The following is a 23941-nucleotide window of genomic DNA, read 5'->3' as shown; positions in this document are numbered from 1 at the left end:
CACGAAATTATTGAATTTAATGATTTAAAATGAAGTATACTTCACTAAAAGCTTTCCGTGGCCATTTCATTTGTCGCCGAGAATCCAATCCGGATTACACATTTGAAAAATGGCAAAAAAGAGGGAAAATTCAAAAGGTGCGGTTGAGTGGGAAGTTGGTGTCCGAGTGGATCGAGGTCACGATAGCTCAAGTGGTAGAGCAGCGGCGTATCAAGCCGAAGATCGTGGGTTCGAATCCCGCTCGTTCCATTTACTTTTTTTTCTCAACTAAAAACCTTAATTAATTGTAATGTATTAATTGGTCAAGCGGACCACGGAATTAGTGAATTTAATGAGTTTACTACAATGTTCTAGCCTAACGAGTTTTTCTTTCTTTCGTCTTCTTCGTTCTTTCTTTGCAGTACTGTTCAAATCGAGGAAGAATAAAGATAACGTAGATTTTTTAATGGGTTGATGCAATGGCAGCATATGAGTGGGCGAACACTACTCTGAAGCATTGGTAACATGTGAACTTGACCTGTTTATATATTTTCAATAACAAATTCATCTTTTGTCAATGTTGCTAATATAAAAAGTAACGATTTCTCTAATCTGCTCATCTTGAGTGAAGTTTCATAATTCCCCAAACAGATCTTTCCTGTTTCAATTAAGATCCAGTCACAATGGTATTAATGACGTAAAGCAATAGCTTTTTTTAAATTGAAGATAAACAAACGGGAAAAAACAAAAACAAACCGTTCCGTCTGTGTTTTTATTCGGCCGCATCATGACGGGAGTATCTCGTCTAATTAATTATTAATTTAGAATTAAGAGGAGTGGAAGGGATTGTAATTATTCACAAGACCAGTCCATTACTGTTGGATTAAAGCCATGGTTTACAATTCTTTCAATTTTTATTTACACTCTCGTAAATTTATTGTCCAATCTGCTAAATTAACCCTGTTACAAATCTTAATTAACTTCTCTTAGGTAGATATTTAATTAGTATAAATTAAGAATGATAAAATCAGGTTACAATCTACCGTATACAAACTTTTAAAATCGAGACTTTTATACCTAATGCTTTAAACTCTCTCTTAATCCAGAAATAATTAAATTGTTGGATATTCTCTAGTCTATGGTCTGTTCTGTTAAGGATTGTTTGACATTTCATTGTCTCCACCTGTTGGAGAATGCTACCTTATGTAAAATTTATTTCTGAACCATCCTCATAACTGTCTTAGTACGACTTGAACATCAAATTATAATTGTTTCCCACGAAGTCGTAACCCCTGGGAACGAAGATTCTTTGATATATCAATTCACTCCTGCTCTCATATTTAAGCCAGTTCCCTCATCCGCTCGCTCTTTTGTCAGACGATAATTCAAACATTTCATTATTAAAGTTCAAAATTCAACTCAGAAAGATAGAAATTCTAGACAATCAAAGGTTGGGTTTTTATCATACCAATAATTGTACATTTTAACGTTATATGTAATAAATAAAAAACTGATTGTTTTCGTTCTAAAATCACACTATAATTGTTTAAATATTCGATACAAAACGTTCACATGGTCCGTAAGGCCGAGTAGTTTCACCGGAAAAACGGGCGAACTGTGTCGGTGGAAATGCTTGAAAGCGACAAACGCTATCTCTAGTACTTAGTGGGCGGACAAGGCCCTATCAACGCGAAGTCCCATAGAAGTGAACTTATGCGTAAGTCTGAGATGACCTAGAAATAGTCTTTACACTACGTTTTCTTTTTACGTAGCTTCAAAATTTCCATCTATTTTAGAGGTCCCCTTGATCAGAATATAAAATTCCCTGACACAGAATTATGAACAACCTATAAAAAAAGTTCGGTTTTTATTGGTGTGAAACTTGTCAACTTTACTATAGGGAAAACAATTTTGGAAAAGATTTAAACCAAATTTAACCTGGCAGATACTGTATAAATGACCTGTAACTGTAAAACTCAGGAAAAGAAGTGCTTTTCTGTTTCCTAATGGTTCAAAGTTAGGTCAATACACCAAAATATGAGCTGTTATTTTGTGGTGTATTTACCATTTAAAGTCGTGTAGACCATTTGAACCATTAGTGTTATCCAAGTGGTGAAAGTCCATTAAAAAAATGAATAAATAAAAAAGTAAAAAATAAAAAATGTAAGTTTAGTAAAATATAGATACATTCGCTGGAGTACGATTTTTTTAGATAAAATTAACAAAACTTTGGATATAAAATGTAATAGCAAAAATCTTCATTTTGAAAGTGGAATACGTCCATTCCTATTCCTCAATTAAAACAACTACCTATTGCAATTATTATTGATTATTACGGCTCCAGTGTGCATTGTGCTTTAGAAAATATTACTTAGCTAGTTCTAGTTTTCTAAAAAAACATGGTTGTTTTGTTAATTAATATTCTGATGAAGTGGTGAGGAGTAATTTCATTGATTTTGTCAGTTTTCTTTCGCCAGTCCTACTGTCTGGTTTGCGTCTCTTATACTATAGACGACAGAGTATTATTTATTTATAATTGCTATTAACAAACAAAATTAATTATTTAAGATAAATATTCCATCATACAATTGTTACAATGAGTTCGCATACCTATAAAACAGACAATAATACGTATACGTAATATGTACGATAATATGAAGAGTAATAAACAATTTCGCGGAAATTTTGAATTTTTTTTTATTATAGAAATAAAGCACATGAATATTAGAAAAAAAAACGAATTTATGAATCGGATGAGGAAAGCAGTAAGAGCATTATTAATTCAAGATTGTTACAAACTAAGAAGAATTTTGGAATTAACTGATTCAACGACTGACGAATAAGAAGGTTAACTAATTTTCGATCACATTATGAAAATAACTACCAGAAAATTTGGAAAATTAAAAGAATTAAAGGCGAAAAATATTATACAAAAATTGGAAATATTATTCCTGCAAAGAAATTTGATATAATTATTTGGAGATCGTGAGATGCGGTCTGGTGTGACGTAGGTTTTAAAAGCATTTTCTTTATCGTGCCAACGTTTCGATCTTTATTGAGATCATCTTCAAGGCCTTGGATTTATAAACATAGTTTAAATTTTTCAAATACACGTAGGATGTGGAAAAAAATATTTATACAATGCTAGAAATTTTAGATTCAATCAAAGTACTTGTACTTACTCAAAGTGTTTGTTTTCTGTGTAGATGTGTCATTCTTGTGTGACGTGTTGAGAGTGCCAGTATAAATCCAGGCCCTGAAGATGATCTCAATAAAGATCGAAACGTTGGCACGAAAAATAAAATGCTTTTATACAACCTACGTCACACCAGACCGCATCTCATGATCACCAAATAATCATTAACTAACGGTCACTAGACACCACACTTAAAATATAATTTTTTTTTAATGTTTAGTTATCTTAATGTAGCAATTTACATTTTATGCTTGATTACTTATATTTACGTTTTAATATAACTGAAATTAATTGAAAAATGCATTTCAGTAAAGCTAATGTCATACAATATGGACTTAAATTTCCTCTTGTTTTTATTTGTTATATGTTATTTTTGAAAGTGGTATAAATCTTTTATTTTTAAATAATTTTAAAAATCATTATTCTATAATAAACTTTAAAAGGTGTAGTGTTAAATTATCACTGGAATTGATTAATTGTTTACTAATATTTTTAAATTAATACAAATGCAAACCTGAAATATTTCGGCATATGAAAAAATGAACTTATACTACTTTCAAACAGGCTCATATGTTTATCGTTGAAGAACGCGAATTTATATGTCCTATTATGCCTATATGTACATTTATACAATATTTATATATGTATATTTGGAACGAATTTCAAAACTTCACTTTTTTCACAAGGGATATCTAACTATCCAATAAATTTACTAAACTATCCTTGCTATAGATAAACTATCCATCTAATCTTAATAATCTTAGTTAATGAAAATCAAGGTGGAAACGGGGCTTATCTCAAATAGACTTTGATCACTGGGAGGAGTTCAATCGTGGGAAATCGTGTTACATTTTCACCCAATCTGAACCAACTAGAGTTAATTCGACAAAAGTCATTCATCTTGATAAAAATTGGTGTTGGTTAAATAATACATTATTATCTGTAAACAGAAAGAGAACGTTTATAACTCCTAAGAATAAGAAATGTTGAAGAGATCGAGCTTCCTTCTCCCCTAGAGCTCTGTTCTTCTTAAACAAAAATAAATAAAAATACATATACAGTTTGCACGACTGATACCTTATTCATAGATCAAATTTGAATAGCGAATAACGAAATCATCCATGTGCAATACTACCCACACACAAAGCCCATTTTACCAATTCTTTCGGTAAACAGCGTGAGGTGAACTGAGCCTTAGTCGTATTAACAAACACAAAACTACGGTGGTAAAGTCTGGGAGACCTGAATGGGGCGAGCACACGTGTTCAGTCCTTCGGCTCGCATTACGACACGGAATAAAAAAAAGTCATAGAATATACCGACGTGAAAGCTTTTGAAAACCCTGGTGATCAACTGTTTTGCTTTAAAAGAACAAGGGCTGAACTAAATTCTAACATGATCTATCGATACCTACATAAACACATTTCCCCCCAAAAAAGTTTTTCAAAACAAAAAACCCTGCAACACAAGAGAAAATAGTTTTCTTTTAGTTATCTGGCCTTTGGTCAATGGGCTTTGTAATTTTTCAGTTCAACAAGATTATTTTAGTATTTGTAAGTCGATGTAACGAAAACTTACTTCGCACAAAAACATTCGTGTATAAAAACGTAAAAACGGTAGTGTTGAAAAGAGACGAATGCTTTAAAAATTTAATAATGGATAACCCAAACACGAAAAAAGTTGCGAAGGTGCAAGTCAAGAACAATTCAAATATGTACTTCATAACAAAATTGACAATCAATTGACGCCATTTGTATGTAATCAAATTTGTTCGTAATATATGTATGTTCTTCTCTCAGACACAATACTGACACTTCAGCCAACACAGGACCCGACTTGAACTTACATGGTTGCTAGTTGTACATGCACAACTTTCGTGGGGGACGGTGCTCTTTGCCCTGCCTATTTTAAGCATAACTATGGCTTAATGGCGAAAACACAGAAAAAACACTTATACGGTGAGGTATGACTTCGCCTCAACGGCTAATGCCGAGAAAAACTTACATGGTGAGGCATGCCTAGAAAAAACTTGTATGGAGAGAGTTGGCTATGGCTTAACGGTTAATGCCAAGAAAAAAGTGCAGAGAAGCAGATGAGTAGAGTTGGATTGGAACTTTAGGAAGCCTGAACAGTGCAGTTCAACGACAAAAAGAATGTTGAAGACGTAGTAAAGAGCTTTGACAATTATCCCGAAGAATTTGGATTTAAAGGTTTGGATGAAGATCACAAGTTCCTTCCTGTATGTCCACAGTGGCCGCAATAAGCCACTGCTTTGCTGGGGGGGGGGATTAAACGACCCACTACGAAACGTACAGGATCAATATATTTTTGGGTTGCCCTTTTCTACTCCTGGCAAATTCGCAAAAAATTAGAACTAAAATAATTTTGTCATAAATAAAACCCATACAAAATAAAAGTTCATGCTTAATTTAAGCCCTATAATACTTTTAACTTCTTCTTATTACTTCATTGCTTCTTCAACGATCTTGTTCGTTTTTATTGTTCTATACAGTTCGACGTCTGGGTTTCCACGTTATCAAAACACATAAAAAAACGTACAAACTGCCTTCTACGAAACATTCCAAATAGCGTTGCGAGACTTGATCTGATAATTGTCACACACTACTTTTCAAATGAAAATGATAAAATCTTGGCATAAAATATTAATATAGATAATATAGATAAATATTAAATAGATTGATGGATGACAACAAGCAGTACATCTTACATCTATCAATAAGACAATTAGGTTGATAAAAATTTAATCCATTTCTTTCAATTGGTCTCTATTAAAACACAATTTATTAACATCAATAGGTGTTCTTGGTGTGTGAACTTCCCAAGGATAATCAAAATTGAAACTCAACTATCTTTGTGAACGTTTTCTAATTATTATCAGTTTGGAAAAAAATATTTCTATTTTGTACTTATTTAAGTACAAAATAGAAATATTTTTTTTAAACAACATTTAGCAACAACAGCTACCGACTTCCATCCAAGTCAATTGGGAAAGAATCTGAATTCTATCTATTTAGATAGAATTCAGATTCTTTCCCAATTGACTTGGATGGAAGTCGGTAGCTGTTGTTGCTAAATGTTGTTTATGCATAGTGGAACTGTTTTTTGAATGTAAATGTATATTTTTCCTCGTTCAGTCTTGTCCTTCACCTTTTCCATCAGTCGTTCAAGGTGTTCTTGGATGATGGAGGTCACTTGGATAGGATTCAATTTAGAAGACAATATTCCAGTATAGAATACCAAAATGGTAATAATAGGCATTGGGGTGGTAAATGGAATACAAAAAGGGACCAAAGATTGGGAAAAAAATAACACAGACCAACGATTACAGACCCTCACAGTTTTGCACGAAGTGACGACCACAACCTTTCAAGTTGTAAAAAGTTATAAAAGGACATTATTCGCAAAATAACGCAAAGATCGACGATAAAAGAAAGTGGCAGCGTCGGTGGGCTGAATCGGCAGAGAAGTTCTCGATCTCAAGAACACTGTCGATAGGTGGCCCTCGGACGATTTGATTCGCAGATTTTCCAATTTTGGGAGGAAACAGGGTAGTTTTATTGAACAAGAAACTGATAATTTTGTGGAAATAGCGTGAATTAAGTATGATGTATTTATTAGCGTGAATGTATAGTGTGAGAAGGCCGATGGAGGAATATTAAGTATCCCCACCGACCCTCAATTAGCTGAGTTATTTCCAATAAGTGTACAGGGTGATGGATTACTATGGATAAGTGGATTGGGGTGGACCGTAGTACTTGCGTATGACCTCCGAATAACCTCCCGACCTCGTGGAAATCGGATGGATCGGATTGACGAGAGCGTATAGCCAGCGAGGAGCTATGACTACGCTGCCGGCCTCCCTTGAATGCGTGAGGAATGGTGAACGGGGTCGGATGCTTGTCGGTGGTGGTCGTCTGGGCTACCTTTACCGTAGGCATAGTCTCCTCTAGGGGGTGGTTAGATTCCACTAAAATCGAAACCGCGGCCGGAACGCATCCAGAGGTTTCGACGTTAACGGAGCCCCTACACCCAAAGAGATAGTCGTCGTCTCTATCTAGGAAGTGCGTGGGACACCTGGCCGATTCATTTCGACCCGCCGATTCATTGGGTATCCCTTTAAGCGCGGCACTGGTTAAGTGCTCAACGTTACCTCATCCCCTCGGAAGCGGCAAGCGGAAGAAGTTAAGATTAGCCTGTGGATTTGCGGGCTTCTTCACCGAACCTCACGGAAAAAGCAGATTTTCCGTGCGCAGAGGAGAGTCGCTCCTAACTTGAGAATTTAAACGTGTAATAAGGCCTGACGGCTAGGCGCGCACGCTAAACCTAATGTAAAGTCAAAAGAATCCCTCCAATTCAACTCCTCACATCTCACTCGTAAGACCCGCTCATCCCCAATCGCCCTTATCCTTCCGCAACATACAACCCATACCTTCGAAAGATCCTTTCTGATCCGGGCACCTAAAACTCTGGAACTCCCTTCCTCTTTCTATTCGTCACGCTGCCTCCTTTTCCTCCTTTAATCCCATCTGTATAATCACCTCCTCTCCCTCCGAGCAGAGACCTCACGTTAACATTTGTTATTTTTGTTTAATATTCACGTAATTTTTTCTTCTGTCCTGCCTTATTGGTATACATTGTGCCAAGATTTCTATCTTTTTTTTTACTTTTAACTTCATAGAAGGAACTTCTTTTATTTATTTCATGTAAATTATTCTTAGGGGACACCAGTCCCAGAATAAAATTATTTTTCTTCTTCTTCTTTTTCAGAACCTCAATGTTAAAAGACATTGCGACCCCAATGGGAACGTATGTACACGGTGATGGAGGAATATCGAGTATTCCACCGCTCTTACAGAATGGATGTCATGTAAATAAGAAACAATGTATGAAAGAGTGAATGAGAGTGTCAATGGATTTAGTTTCAGGAATTGATTGCGTTGGCTGCTATGACCTAGCTGTTGGTACCCTCTGGAGCCCAACCTCGTACAAGACCCGGACTGCAACACCCGAGCTGGGTGATTCTCGAGGCCTGCCGGTAATTTATTGTAAATTACAAAAGCTGAAATTACTGACGGATTACGAGAAATTATACACTCAACTTTGTACATAAATGTATGCACATGTGCAGATTTGAACATACATGAATCCAACATCCAAATAATGTTACGTATTATATTGTAATATACAATTTATTTAACTGAATTCTTGAAATACACTTTGTTTTAAAACAAGACAAAAACCGAAATTTCTTTAGAAGGGTTTCCTTTCTGAACAGTCACTCACCGTTTTTTCAGCTGGAGAATTTATACAAGTAAGCTCATTCGCTTCGCCTCCTTAGCGTATATTCTACATAAAATCCGTACTTTTAACACATAAGCCTGTTTTGAATTGTAGAATCATGGACGCTGGTTGTCCCCTGAATATGTTTATCTTTGTTATTACACTGACCTGCACCCTTAACAATATCAGTATTGTAAAACTACCCTAGTTGAATATATTTCAGGATCTAAAATATGTCTGCATAGGGATTTATTCTTCAGACGTTCTGATGATAAATGATAAAATCTGCACCAAAGGAATTCAAGTCGTGATTTTTCAAACTTTGATTTTGAATCCAAACTCCTTGAGTTTATGAAATGTCATTTCTAGTTAGTTCATCTCCAACAACGGAAAACCCCTATATAAAAAAAAATCTTGGCACGTCGGATGTCCATTAAACCTAAAGTAACGTCAACGACCACTTAATCCGATGTGATGAGAATTAATAGAAATAAATTACTATAAAAAATATCAATTTGACAAGCAGTAAATAACGTTTAACTTGTAAAGTACCTATAAAATAAGATTAAAAAAACTGGTTAAAAGAATTGACAGGTTAAAAAGTATTAAATATTTTCTTTCGCTCCGGGTTTATCAAAAAGTCTAGACGGAGAATCTTTCTTGAAGAATCATCTATCTAAATTTATTTGAGCAGCTGTACCTCGTTAAAAAGAACTTATTTAACCGTATTGTATGGTTTATGTTTTAAAGGCCCAAATTGTCTATTGAAATGCAGTTGTTCCACTCCTGTTTACACGTAGCCGCTTTGTTTGTGTATCACGGATCGAAAATAGATCAATGAAGACACCAACGGAGAAAAGTTGAAAACGAAAACTCCTTTAAAAAAAAACTTTTTTCTATCTGGCCCAGCCTTCGGTAACAATCAGCTAGTTGCCACCCGGCCGAAAACGGAAGTGGACAATTAAACTGTTCTTATGGGAATAGAAGCGGCTTCGGATGAGCGAAACGGAAATTTATGAAACGACGTCCCGAGGTCACTGTCCGAAAAAAAGGCTTCATTAAACATGCCTTATCTTCATGCGTGACCCCAATTATTCATATTCGCTGCTAATCTTTGTTTTTGTTTTCATTTCTAGCTGCCTTCTTTTTCTAAATCGCTTTACGAAAACTTATGAAAACAAGATTTTAACCGGAGGGATCGCCTAGGAATTGTTCTCTAGGAGCGGGAGTACCTCAGGGGAGCGTACTTGAACCTATTCTTTACCTCCTCTACACCGCAGATATCACAAATTCACTCTTCATCTTGCATTCTCTGCTGACGACATAGCTGTGCTATCCTCTAATCCCGATCCCACAACTGCTCAGGAGGAGTTCCAGGCACATGTCCTGAATGAAGCAAAAACGCTTATAAAGCTTAATAAAAGCACCTATGCATCATTACCCTTCGAAGCTAAACCCTCATACAATTTTCCTCAATAATACTTCCACCCCCAAAAACAGACTGCAACCGCTACTTAATGTTCCATCTGGACTCAAAACTAACTTGGGACCGACACACGCGACTAAAATGACAAGAATTGAACAAAAGTTTCGGAATACTCTACAGGCTACTGGCATGTAAATGTATCGTTCCAACAAAAAACAAACTGACATTCTACAAGAGAATCCTAAAACCAACCTTGACATACGGACTAACTGTCGGGCACTACTAAATCTGCAAACATCCAAAGGATATAGTCCTTCTAATCCAAAGTCCTCAGTAACATAGTCTTTGTTTCCTTACTATGTCTCCAACATCACCCTTTACAATGACTTCAAAAACCCTCTCGTGCAAAAAATAATCCCTTAAACATTTTCCGCTTTCCACAATAATCTCTCCTCTGATCCTCTGAGCAAAATTTTTAACCAGTAGAAATCACCAGTGGCCTGAGACATGTCCTCGCGACCTATTGAACGAGGATTAGTCCTCGCGTATAGTCGGGATATCTACAATGGTTGTTAACTCCCCTCACGACCCACAATCATGTCATTTTTTAAATCCAGCTCAGTACATAATGCAAATAAGGTACAGATTGCAATAAATATATTTAAAAAATTGGAGAATTGGGCCATTTTGTTTCTTGAAAGCTTAAAAGTTTCAATCAACTTTGAATTTACAATAATTTATTTATTTAAAAAATTAAATCATTCACAAATCTGCAACACGTAAATCGCACAAAACTTAGCCCACCAGACAGTTAAACCTTCCTACAAAGTTAAAGAAGATAGACAATTTTGGAGTTACCTTTCTTACCAATGAGATAAAAAACACTGTACTCCCATCTTATTTATAGGGTATTTTTGTTTTGTCTTACAAAGAATAACTGTCGTTAGAAAACATTAATTACATATTTAATTAAGGCCTTAACATTGCAGTGTCTGAGAGAAGCTAACGATTGGAAGAGAAATTAGCTTCGTAAGAAAAGCAAACTATATACTTTTTTGGGTATGTTTCGCGCATGCATAGTGAAATTTAAAATTCACACGAAAAAGCTGCGTACAGTAAAAAATATTCACGATTCTTCAACGGAAATAGTTCATATTTTATCCGAATGATATCAAGTTTCTTTATAACCAATTACATTCAAAGATAAGGTATAATTTGATAAGTATTATTAAATTATCATGAATTATGGTATCGTGATTAGCGAAATTGGAAATCCGTATTTTTTTGCCGCACTATCTATTAATTTTGTTAAAAGTGAGGAAAAAGCAGTTTTCTTTTGCAACCTCTTTTAAAAACTAGGCTAAGTTTGTTTTCAGCAAAGTCAAACAAAAACCCGACATTGTTCCTGTGGAGGCTTCCCCGTGAAAATTCGATAATTGATGACAACTTTCTTTCATTTTTTTCTCTAGAAAAACATTTTTATTTTCTAATAGCTGTGCTAATAAATTTAAAGCAAAGGGGTGAGATATAAACTTTTGCAAGAAAAAATGACTTTTATCCTCATGGGGAACGGCGTGGGTGGCACCCTAAATCTGGATAATCGTTCTTGTCCCTGGCTGTATGGACTTTTGTACTTTTATATCTTTTATAAACTCAAAGACATAAAAAATTCATCGTTACAGTAATTACAATATACTTATTTGAATGTAAACCAAAATAAACGAGATCAGAAATTCGTGAGTTTTGATAAAAAAATATTTAATTATGACAGTTTGAAAGCAAATTTATTAAAACTCTTGAAAATCATTTAGTTATTAAATTTTAGCTAAAAATTTATTCTAACACACCATCGCTCCATATAGAGAGAGCGTTTTTTGTCCTTAGCATGTGTTGATGGTGAATTAATTAAGGTGAATGTATAGTGATGAGAGGGCCGAGGGAGGAATATGACGTATGTACATAAGTAAGAATGTATTTAAGAATGAATGAGAGTGTGAATGGGTGCTTAATTGACCTATATGTTGTCAGAACCAGGAACCCGTCCTCGGTGGCTGGACGTACCATCCTCGAAGCCTGCCGGTAATTTATTGTAAATTACAAAAGCTTTGCCAGTGGACTGCAAGAAGTGATCTCAACTCTGCACATAAATGTGCGAATTTGAGCTTATATAAATCTAAAATATACATCATGAATCAGGAGTGGATTATGTTGGACTTGGACGAGACTATTAGGTATGGGAGAGATTATTGTTGAACATGGTAAGTTGGTAGTATTGGAAACATAATTCAATCTAAATATAATTGATCAAAGGACTTTAGACTGAAAGATTTCAGACTTTGTATATTCGAAGGTATAGGGGTTCCCCAGTTCTATTCAGTAGGTTCAAATCGGTTGTAGTAGCGTAGACTGTTTGTTCTCTTTCGATAGCTCAGATTGTCGTCCTATATGTTTGCAGAGCACACCGCAACGTTTGTTTAGGTCTTGTCTTTTAAGCTTATTCCATGTTAAACGTGAGACTAGGAGGAACCCAAAGTAACGAAGGTCGGATTTGGGGATAGCTAGTTGTAGTAGATTTTTATAGGAGATTTGCTTCTTCAGTGTAAACGTGACGGTGTAAATTATTCAGAATATTAATATCTGTCTCTGAACCAAATCGACAAGGGTATGGATGAAAGGAAGGTGGCAAACCAGACTCACAACTTGTGTCTTTGTGCTTCAGAAATAGTTTTACTTCGTCTGATGCATTGGATTTTCATTCATAATTTGTATTTTTGCTGTTAATATTTTCTAAATCACTTTCTCATTTAACATTAACTAAACACCAGAAATTTTTTCATCAAAGTTGAAGTTTTACAAAAACTACTCAGATAAACGTGTAGTAAATATTTACTCTGTGAGACGCGTGAAGAAAAGCAAAGAAGGAAGATACCACTTGTCAAAATATTTTGATTATTAACTTTTCTGTTCACTTCAGCCTTTTGAACTTAAGAAATATTTAATTATGAAAAAGGATACGAGTTAAATAAATATTTTTTTTGCAGAATAATCCTATTTGATAAGGGTGGGGATGACAGAGGGTGGCAACCGGAATCAGGATTTGCGTTCTTGTTGCTCTGAAATATTTGGGTTCGGCTGTTGCATTTGGATGTCTTTCAAATAATTTTTGTATTGTATTGCTGTTAAAGTAACAACAAGCATAATTATCCCTGCTCATTTACATGTGTAACATAAATAATTAGTTGAAATTTGACGTTTTCCAAGAATCAACTAACTGCGATGTACATTTCATTTATGGAGTATCGTGGTTCGTTCTTCAATGTTACACGATAATTTTAACCTTTTTAATAATTTTTTTATGGTTTATGGTAGAATTATGGTAAAGTTTGAATACAGTCAATATTTAGTCTGCGATATATGTGAAGAAGTCCACAAAAAGGAAGATCCTCCTTATCCAAACCACTTTTGATTACTATTGCTAAGATTTTTTCTTTTAAGGTTTTTGTTTGTTTATTCCATGTTGTTAGGTAATGAAAAAATTATAAATTACTAAGACTAGAAAAAAGTATATAGGTGTATTTTTTTGCAGATTAATGTATTTAATGATGGTGGGGGTGGTACAGGGTGGCAACCGGAATCGGTATATTTTCGTTTTTGTTGTTGTTTTAATTATAAAATTTTATGTTTTGTGTACCTTTTGGGTTGTTGCACTTGTGCGTCCTTGGGGGGTTTCGTCTTTTTCGCCTCCATCTCTTTGTTGGTGACGTTATTTCTTTCTGGACTTATCTCGATGTTAACACTCCTTCCGACGGGGAGTGTAGCCATGTTGTCTATGGTCTCGCCACCCTCGACGGTGGCGATCTTCACCTCGCCCATCGCTCCTGCACCGGTGTGTCCGATCCTTCGTCTCTACTCCTCGTCCGCCTACTCACTGCATATCACACTCGTCGTTGCTCCGTTCCTGATAAGCGGCTGCTGTGGTACAGACCGTCTGCGATACTACCCTCACGAGTCTCGGAGGGGAACTGAAGAGCCGGGGCGGGAGGCTGTCCGGGATCACGTGACTCCGGAGATCCTCCTCCATTGGCTGGTCCCGGGGATGCTGGATGTATTGAACTGCCGCGCCCCGTCTTCCCACCACTCCCGAACGGGTCAAAGTCCCTCTTTCTATACATTTTTACCACCTATTAATTGGATTTGAGATCAAAATTATCGGACATGAATCTCAGGGATGAGGGATCTCGACCCAAAGACACGCCTTTCCCCTGGACCAGAGCACGCTTTTGGAAATCTGATTAATGTTTACGTGTTTACGTCCACTATTTACAAACAAAGCCAACGGGCAGACCATGTCCAATTTGGCCGAGTCAATTCTCAATCCGATTCCAAAAAAACTCAGGTTTTCATACCGATATTCATGTAATAAACAGCCAACTCCAGAGACGAAAAAACTCTTAATGCCCCATTGGTCCCACATTCAAAGAAATATATCGATTACAATAAAAAAATAAAATAATATATGAGCTAACCACAAGGAGATCGAAAATACCAACAGAGACACGAAGATTAGGGTAAGAACAGGTACATTATATGCAAAGGGAAACTTTTTTTAAACAAGGAGTTTAAAGAAGAGAGTAATAACGAAGAAATCAAAAATAGAATAATGGAGCATCTAACAGGCAGGAAAAAGTCGCCAAAGAAGAATGAAAATCAAGAGTTCAAAAAACGACGAGGAGAGCAAAGAGCAGAGAGGAAAATGACGTAAATGAGAACCCCATCCTTAGAAAAAGGTGGAATATTAGGTGTATTATTTTACAGTTTTGTATATTTAAAGAAATTTCGATATTATATCATTATGGAAACTTTTGTTGTAGAAGGAAATATAGAAAATCTCAAAACAATGTTTAACGAATTTAATGTATACTATGTAAACGCGGTTAAAGATTGGGTAGAGCAAAACAGGGGAGTTAGATAGGAAAAAAAGAAAATTCCAGATAGGAAAAAAGGAAAAACATTGATCAACATATAAATTAATGCTCAATTTTTTATAGATATCAATGGTTTAAAACGACACATTTAGAAAGAAAAAAAAAATTATTTGAATGAAAGAACTGACAAATCGTTGTAAATTATACGATGCACGCTTTACAGTATAGGAAAACCTTAATTTATGAATTTAATTATTTATTAAACAATAAAAAATTGTTAAAATTAAAATTGTTTTGTGGTTATAGTGGATATAATTATTTCATGAATGTATACACTGTTCGGCTACTCGTGTTACAAACTTTGCCTATAGATTCTATATTCAAAATGGTACCAAAAAGTCCTAATTAACTATGGTCCGAATCTCAACAGTTTCGGAGTTTTTTCACTTTTTCTGATTTTTTAAGATTTCACGACCTTGCTTCATATAAACAATAATAACTCCAAAACTAAAAGGTTTTGGACAAATCCGTTGAGACCATTGAAAAATACCTTTAATTTCCAATAAGATATGATCAATACTAAACTTGAAACCGTTAGTGAAATAAGCGTTTCAGTAGCGAGAAATTTTTTTTTCAATCTTATGATGATTCTAAATTACTATTTCCAAACCTAGAGACCTTAGGAAAGTTTAATAATTCCATTCAAAATGTCCTTAAGTTTGTTTTAAAAAATCTTTCACCTTACCAATCCTTCAACCACGGTTTTTTCTTTTCCTTCATCAATTTCTTCATCTTTGTGAAAACATGAATGAGAACACATCAATTAAAAAAACAATTAAAACAATTAAAAAAACCACTAAAAAGGATATTCAATGGAGTACGATTTCTGAAATTTGCTAGTCTCTAGCTAGGTTCGGAAATAGTAGTTTAGAATCGCCATAGTTAGTTTTTCAACTTTGAAAAAAAAAAAAATGATTTTTCAAAGTTCTCACGCTTATTTCACTAACGTTTACAAGTTTAATATTGATCGGATCTTATTGAAAATTTAACGTACTTTTCAATGGTCTCAACGAATTTGTCCAAAACTTTTCAGTTTTAGAGTTATCATTGTTTATTTGAAGGAAGGTCGTGAAATCTTAAAAAATCTGAAAAAGTTGAATAACTCCGAAACTGTTGAGATTCGGACCATAGTTAATCAGGACTTTTTGGTTCCATTTTGAATGTAGAATGTACTGGAAAGTTTGTAACTCGAGTAGTAGAACACCCTGTGTAGAAGGCACAGGAATGTGAATAGTGGATTAATCAGTTGTAAGGGTTTTGAAAAATAATATAAACTTGTATTATTTTGTAAGCAATTTGGAAAGGCATCAGATTGGCAAACAGATTCAAACCAAACCTTGTGTATTTTTGTTAAATACTTCAATACAATTCTGTATATGTCACCAATAAAATACGTTAAACAAATAAATAATAATAAAACAATTAAACCTAGGCATAAAAACAACGTCAAAAAATCCTTCAATAAAAGCTACTCTCATGACGAAAGTGCTTAATAATGATCGCACTAAATGTTTACTACCTATCATAAGCTGTTTTTATATCAGCAGTGTTTCCTCTCATAATAGATCAACAACCCTTTGTTGACAGAACGAAGCCTTTATTCAACAGGCACATAAGTGGGCCGGATTAATTCGATAATTTAAATCTTGCGACGATTTTTATAGGATTTTTTACATCAATTAGACACTAATTATATTTCGCTAGAGCTAATTTACTAATTTATATGTCGCTTATGCAACTAATTTAAAAGTTATCAACGAATCTAACTGATTTGGAAAAGGCTATTTGCCCTCTAACTTATGATTTCAATGAGTCTAACTTGTCTCACCTCAAATAAGTCCATTAATTGTTCAGTGTGTGTTTCATATTGTTCAAGTTCTTTTGACAATTAATTAAATTTGATTGATCGGTTGTTAAGGCTTGTAAACTTGTTGTAAAGAGCATTTTTCCTCCAAATTTTGCTTATATATTCATTACATTTATATTTCACTTTTATTTAACAAAACTATAGTTATGTGAATTGCATAATTCGGAATGATTGAAGGATGATCAATTTTGTTAAAATATTGAAAATCTTCCTCTCCAAGGAGTATTTAAAAAAATCTATTTCGCCTTCCACAAAAATAATTTCCCAAGCGGTTGTTAAACACTCGCAACTACAATACTAAAAACGTCGGTGGCAGCAACTGTAAGGTAAAGATCCCGGGTTCGAATCCAGCGGCCCTGCATTCCAATCTGACATACTTACAAATGGGCGTTTTTTTCAGAAACAACGACACCCGAAGATTTACATGACCTGTGGTGTTGCAAACCCTCGTAAAAAAAATTACAAAAAAATAAAAATAATAATTATAAAGGGGTTTTGCCTTCTTATAGCCAAATTTACGTTCAATTTTATTTTTCGAATATTATTAAATGTTAAATCTTAATAATTCCTATTTTGTTTAAATTCTGCTTAACTGCTGGCTAACATGAGGGCTATTGCCGCTATTACCCCTGATATATGATTAATCCTTCTACGGGTGATAAAAATATCCAAGGTCAATTAAAATAGTTATTTATGCTATTTAAAAGATTATCTAACTTAAACTAACCAAAATCTGGTGGGTCCTAAGAGTTCACGACTTACTGCTGAGACCCCACCCTTAAATTAAAATTATGTTCAGCCTAAATCTACGGTTGGGACCACGGCAAGGCGATTTTCATCTTCACGCCCTCCCTTCATTCACGTCCAGAAATACATTCACTCACAGTAAAACATTCAACATAACAATTGGTTCGACAGGTCTGTGGATACTCAATATTCCACATTGACCATGTCCATACCCACTTAACCACTCACGCATATAAGTACATTCACACAAATGGACAGACACCAGTGCTTTTGATATTCACCCAGTAACTATCTACCTCTATCACACTGTAAATGTTTGTAAAACTAAATACCCTAGTCTAATTTGGTGTGTTTGTACGGCGATTCATTACTGTAAAGTAAAGGACCCGGATGTGAATTGAGAGCCGCTGGATATATCCAAAGGGCTTTTTTTTCCCCAAAAACATCTACACTCTGGGGAGATCAGGGGGACCTCTCCTGTTGCGAATACCGTAAAAAATTACTATTAAAAGTGTTTTTCCACTTTTTTAAGGTTTAGGCAATACAATTAAAATTAAAATAATTAAATTCTATCGGCTTTCTTATGATACATATATTGTACAGGTATTGGGGAGGAGGCAAAAAAAAATTGTAGTCATGAATTCGGCTTATTTAATTCCTTCATCAGAATAACAGTTTATCACTTAAATAAAAACAAATCGCATTAAAAAAGAAAGAAAACAAAATTAACGTCCCAGTGAACCTCAGAGGTAAAACAACTAGCAGTCCAAGAGGTAAATAGTTGTTCATCTGTGAGGTCCACGAGCGCTAAAAAATTCTTTTGATGCTATTAATTTTTAGTTAGGTTAAAAACTGCATTCTTGATGAAGGCATTAAATAGGCCGAAAGCATGACTATAATTTTTTGAGCTTTCTTTGTTGGCCTCTTTCCCGATACTCGTTCAACATATTTGTGTAGTAAGTTTTAACTGTATAAGAAGCGCAATAAAATGAGTTAGTTCGATTGTTTTATCGCTACTTATTTACTCTTCTAGAATTTTTCCCAGGCATTCATCTTCTTATTTTACTTTCACCAGACTTCAATATATTCTTTACCTAGTATGCATTTGTTAAAGCGGGATTTATTTAGAAAAAATTAAATTTGAAAAACAACAAAAGAAATATTTTTGATATCAAAATGTCTTTTCAAATAACCGTCGTCTTGCGACATTGTTGGCAGCTGTTTACATGCAAATGGTGGCTCCAAAATAATTAATTGACAAGGTATTGTTACTAAACGAGAATATGGAAATGGTAAACCCCGTGGACATAACATTTATCTTAATGGAGTGCAATGAAACACATTTCGTTTTATTCTTTTTACTTTATTAAGCTTTCTATAATACTTATTTTACAAGCTTATTAAATTATTCTAACATAGGAAAGGATTGGCCTGTCTTAAGAGGGCAGTCCTACATGAGAGAAGGCTTTGCATAAATTTTTCATGTGACTTTATAAGGTTTGACTTTTAAATTGAATTGATGATGAAAATGATCTTATTTTCAAAATACGTCAATCCTTTTTCCTTTTCTGAAATTCTTTGTAAAACTTCACCACGTTGATCGTTTATCTTTATAATTTTAGTACCAATGTGAACAGCATTATTTGCAATATCAAAAATCTTCTTGTTTATAAGAGGGAAGACTTGAATTACGTTAAATTCAAGCATAAAAGACCTAAGCATATATTGTTTGAAAACCATGTTGACAGGAAATGTGTGTCTGCCAATGAGCATGGTTTAACTAATCGCTGGGTTAATCAATATATAATTTGATCTTTATATGTTTAATTTTTTTAGATTTTCCATCCTTTGACTTATTTCTCAATTAAGTGCAGACATTTTTCGATCTGTTTTTATTTATGTTATACATGTTTTGTGACTATAAATTCATAAACTCCTTTTTAATGTTAACTGTGTCTTTATAATTTAGTACTATTTAGGTATGTACTAACGTAGTAGGTTGGGCGTCGGTGGTAAAGGCCCCTGGTTCGAATCCAGCGGCTCCGCATTCGAACCCAAAAGATTACAAACTTGTTTTTTAACACCGAAACCCCAAAGTTGATATGACTTCTGCTGTTTGAACAAATAGTAAAAAAAAATTGTAGGTATATTGGTACATCAATCAAGTGCANATGCTTAAATTTGAAAAATACCACAATGTTTTGTGTGTCGAACATCGTGGTCATCATTTGGGAAACAATTTGTAATGTCAAATGCGTGTAAATCTTTCAATGATTGGATAAAATTTGGAGTGGATAAAATAATTGAAAACGGAACAGTTCTATTCATCATCACCTGTGCAGTGATCGTCTATCCAATGTACGTTTTTAATTTGTTTCAAAACTAGCTCAACTTTGTTTTAACTAGTTTTTATTTAATTTTTATAATTTTAAATTAATAAAGCTAGTTATTTTATAGAGAATTTATTTATTTAATATGTTGTGTTAGTGCAAGAAATATAAAAGACAGACGTTTTTAAAAGGTTTAATCCGAATAATACTTTCTTCGGAAAATGGAAGTCACAGGGACATCAAAGACAGGTGAAATGATACGCAGTACATCTACTACAATCAGGAGGGGTTATGGATATTCCCATACCGTTTGAAAACTTATTAAATTAATCATTACAATTAATTAAGGTTTTTAGTTGAGATGAAATTCTTAAATATCTTCTATTAATTCTAAATATCTTCTATTAAATAAAGAATTTTTCGTTAAGTTTGACAATCTCTAGGATATTAAATTTTTAAATTAATTAAAAACTAAACTTTGAAGTATTTATCAAATTGGAGCATTTATTAAAGTGGCCAGAAAGTGCTTATCAGTAACAATCTTTCTTCACACTTATTTCTATTATATATAATATGTATTGTGACGTGTGCGGAACCGCTTTTGCCGAGTGGTTAGGCCGTTTCATTCGTATTTGCTGAAGTTGGGCAAATGGGTGTTATTCTGCGTAGTTGTGTCATTCTTGTATGTCGTGTTGAAAGTGCAATATCTCACTGGCACTCTACGCAGAAAACAAACACTTTGAGCCCTGAAGATGACCTCAATAAAGATCGAAACGTTGGCACGATAAAGAAAATGTTTTTCTAAAACCTACGTCACACCAGACCGCATATCACGATCTCCGAATAATCATCGACTAACGGTCACTAATCACACACACACACACAAAAAAAAAAAAGAAAAAAAAAAAGTTTTATTCTCTCTAACCAACCAAGAAATATTACATTACTTATAATGTAAATACTTGTATAAATATTCTCGTTTTTTACGATTATTTTTTAATTCTAAATATAATGATTGTTGAATAAATTTACAAATTAATATCACGACTAAGTCGGAAATGTAACGTAAACAAAGATACAAAAGTTTTATACATGTTGATAAAAAAAAAGTTTAAATGTTGACTGAGAGCCCTGAGGAAGGTGAAATAAAACACCGAAAGCTTGGCATAGTTTCATCAACAACATTCAACATTCATTGGACCCGATCCTGAAGGACATTGCACATTGAATGGGCATCTGAAGTCAATTGGTATAACATAAAACGGCACGTCCAGATTCTGCAAATAAACAGAGGAAACACAAACACACCTACTAACATACTGTAGCGCCACATTTACCCTCAGGAGGAAGTGCTTTGGGATGTACAACGTAATTGTAGAAAATATTCAACTACTGAAACCGGGCCTCAAATTCCTTGATAAGCTAGGACTTACCGGTATGCTGTAAGTACAGAGGGGGGGATACAATAGCTCTCAAATGACAGTATATTACACACCCCCAACATCTACATCTATCTCTACATTATTCAATAAACACTCATTCTTCAAGTATTCCAGAATGAAATACCTATTGACACATTTTAAGAACTGAAGGCAAGGTAAGATTATAAGTGAATCTGTGCTTAAATATAAATAAATGCTGTTTCGAGAATGTCGGCAAAAAAATTCTTTAAACACAAAAACACTTTTTATCAACTCTTTTGCATTCTACGCGTGATAAATATGCGCATTTATGTAAAATAAATGAAATTACTTGGCATTTTTGGGCCGATCGTGATGGTCGTCTGTATCGTATTGTGGATAGTGCTGAAGGTGGCATTGCGGCTGAGGCAGAAGATGGTGAGTTGGTGATGTGTGCGATCCGTAGCCGTCCGAATTAAGCTGTAAGCAGATAAACATTTTAGCCAATGTAGGCGGTCTTCTTAAATCTTAAAGATATTTTGAGTTTGGTTGGTCTACTTTCAAATATATTGGCCATTGAAATTGTGAAATAATTATTACGAGTTACCTTAACGATTGTAGGCACGCCCTGGCCATCTCCAGGGATCTCCAGGATGTCGGAATCCACCGGCTCCAGGAGCAGGTGTTCTGAGCCACCTTGAGTGAGTAACCTCTCTTTCATTTCGTGGAGATAGGGACACCTCTGCATCCTATCTTCTGTAACAGATAATTAACATTGCAAACTAAAGTTTTATTGGTAAACAAGATTTGTTTCTATTGACAATGTATCATTAAATTTGGTAGTAACGACATAAAATTTTAAACAATCCATTATATTTAAACTATATCACACATGGTACGGTATGGTATGGTAACAGAGAAACCATATTATATGGACTATTTGTAGAAATATTTCTTAAAAATTTCCCAAATAAAAACCCACACTTTATGAGACTGTAATATATAATTACAAACTAATAATACAAAATAAAAAGGTAGGTTGTGAATTTCTATAGATTCGAAAAATGAATTCATTATGGATAGCCAGTTGCCAAATAAATTTTTTAAACCATAGTTTGTCCTGTGAAAAGCACCACAAAATATGTTTTAGTCCTAGTTCTATTCAGCCATGTGATAACCTATCAAATCAAACAGTGCTCGACTGTCAAGATTAAACAATTTCCAAATAAAACCAACTTCCAAACAGCAACCTTGATTCTGAAGGCAATTGTGCGAAATTATCAAACCAACAATCTAAGGACAGTCACCAGCACCAATGAAGTGAACCAAGTGCTTAATTAACAATTACATTATTTTATTACAATTATCAAAAGCATAAGCACGACTAGGATACCAGACGAGACAGACATAAACCGTATTACTCTGTATTAGCGGAATTAATTCTTTCATTCACTGCAATCCTCGAGAAGTCACCAGTCTTTCTACGGATAAAACCAACCAGTCTAAAACATTTGGAAAACACCGAGCGAATATGTTCAGAAAAAGAACTGCTACTAAAAAAAAACCAGAGATCACATACTGATAAGACCAGATATTTTCTGGCTCAATATATTATAACAAAAGTCATACTATGTGAGAAATTATGTATCTACTCATTATTACAGTATGTAGCGTAAAGTCATATATAAGGACTGCTGCAAGTAGAAAAAAAGGTGAATTTCGTTCGAACAGGTTGACTGCACTTGGCCAGAATCACCTCAATCGTGTATGTTGTATGAACGCATAAATAGTACAACAGATGTGTCTTTCATTCAAGAAGTAATTCATATGTTTTGTATTGTTTGCCCATCTTCAACCTTGCCATATTTGCGATCCAAATATATTTCAATTGAATCGAAAATATTCATGCCTCCACTATAACCCATACAGTAGCCCAACTATGAAGAGGTGAGATGGCCTGTAGTAGCCCATATTGGTCAGGGTTGGAAAAGATGTTGGGGAACGTTGGCTTTGGGAGCCAACACGCGCGAACAAAATGGACAAGAAAAGTAAGCAATTATAATAGGCCATTGAGGCCAAGCTGGCCCAATCTTGGTGACCAATGCAATGGCCTGTCATGGCCCAAAGTGAAGAGCCATCAGATGTAATAGTAGCCAAGGCATGAAACGAAATATGAAGTGGCTGCTTTTGCAGGAAAGACTATCCGTTTCCATTCATACACAGAAATATCATCAGAGGTTTTCGAGTAATGATTATAAATTTATTCCAGTTACAGAAATGCCTTTTACCTTGGCTCCTTACAGAGAGCGTATAGTAATGAGAAATGGGTTATAGAACTCATTGGGTTTCTGGGCCACTTCCAAGGTTAAAAAAAATTAAGGGATATATTTAATTATAAAAAAGATGACTTTTTAAAATTAGTTCTGATGACGATGCAACAATCGTCCAATTATGAACAGACAGAACTGTTAAGTACAAGGATTGAAATCCACTTCAGTACGCAACCACGCCCACTACCATCTAAATATCGTTTAGGTTTCTATTTAATGCAGTCTCAGTCAAGCCGAGACGAAGAATAATCTTTGTTGTCAGTAGAGTAAAAGATTAGTTCATTATTTTGCCCATAACATGTTTTGGATATGTAACGTTCAAAGGGATTTATGATGAAATTTCTGTCCTTCCCTTGCTTTTTTTATCGGATTTCTTAAAC

At 34.5% G+C, this 23941-nt stretch overlaps 1 protein-coding gene across 7 annotated transcripts in view; it reads right to left on the bottom strand.

Annotated features, from left to right (window-relative positions):
* The window catches only part of LOC106670032, an 89018-nt gene that overhangs the window by 20933 nt on the left and 44144 nt on the right, over positions 1–23941 (bottom strand). For 6 of the 7 annotated variants that reach the window (XM_024227817.1, XM_024227814.1, XM_024227820.1 and 3 more), the window contains exons 2-3: positions 21839–21987; positions 21584–21711 (exon numbers count right to left, since the gene is read on the bottom strand). In XM_024227817.1, the coding sequence (XP_024083585.1) occupies positions 21584–21711; positions 21839–21979 (269 nt within the window). In that variant the 5' untranslated portion in view covers positions 21980–21987. Of the gene's footprint in view, positions 1–13593; positions 14017–21583; positions 21712–21838; positions 21988–23941 lie in introns of those variants that run through there. The other variant, XM_014400014.2, reaches the window with a different exon arrangement.

The sequence above is a fragment of the Cimex lectularius genome, unplaced genomic scaffold, assembly GCF_000648675.2.
Source record: "Cimex lectularius strain Harlan isolate CLEC.00 unplaced genomic scaffold, Clec_2.1 scaffold38, whole genome shotgun sequence".
NCBI lineage: Eukaryota > Metazoa > Arthropoda > Insecta > Hemiptera > Cimicidae > Cimex > Cimex lectularius.
The sequence above is the reverse complement of the archived record's forward strand: the minus strand, read 5'-3'. Positions and strand labels throughout refer to the sequence as shown.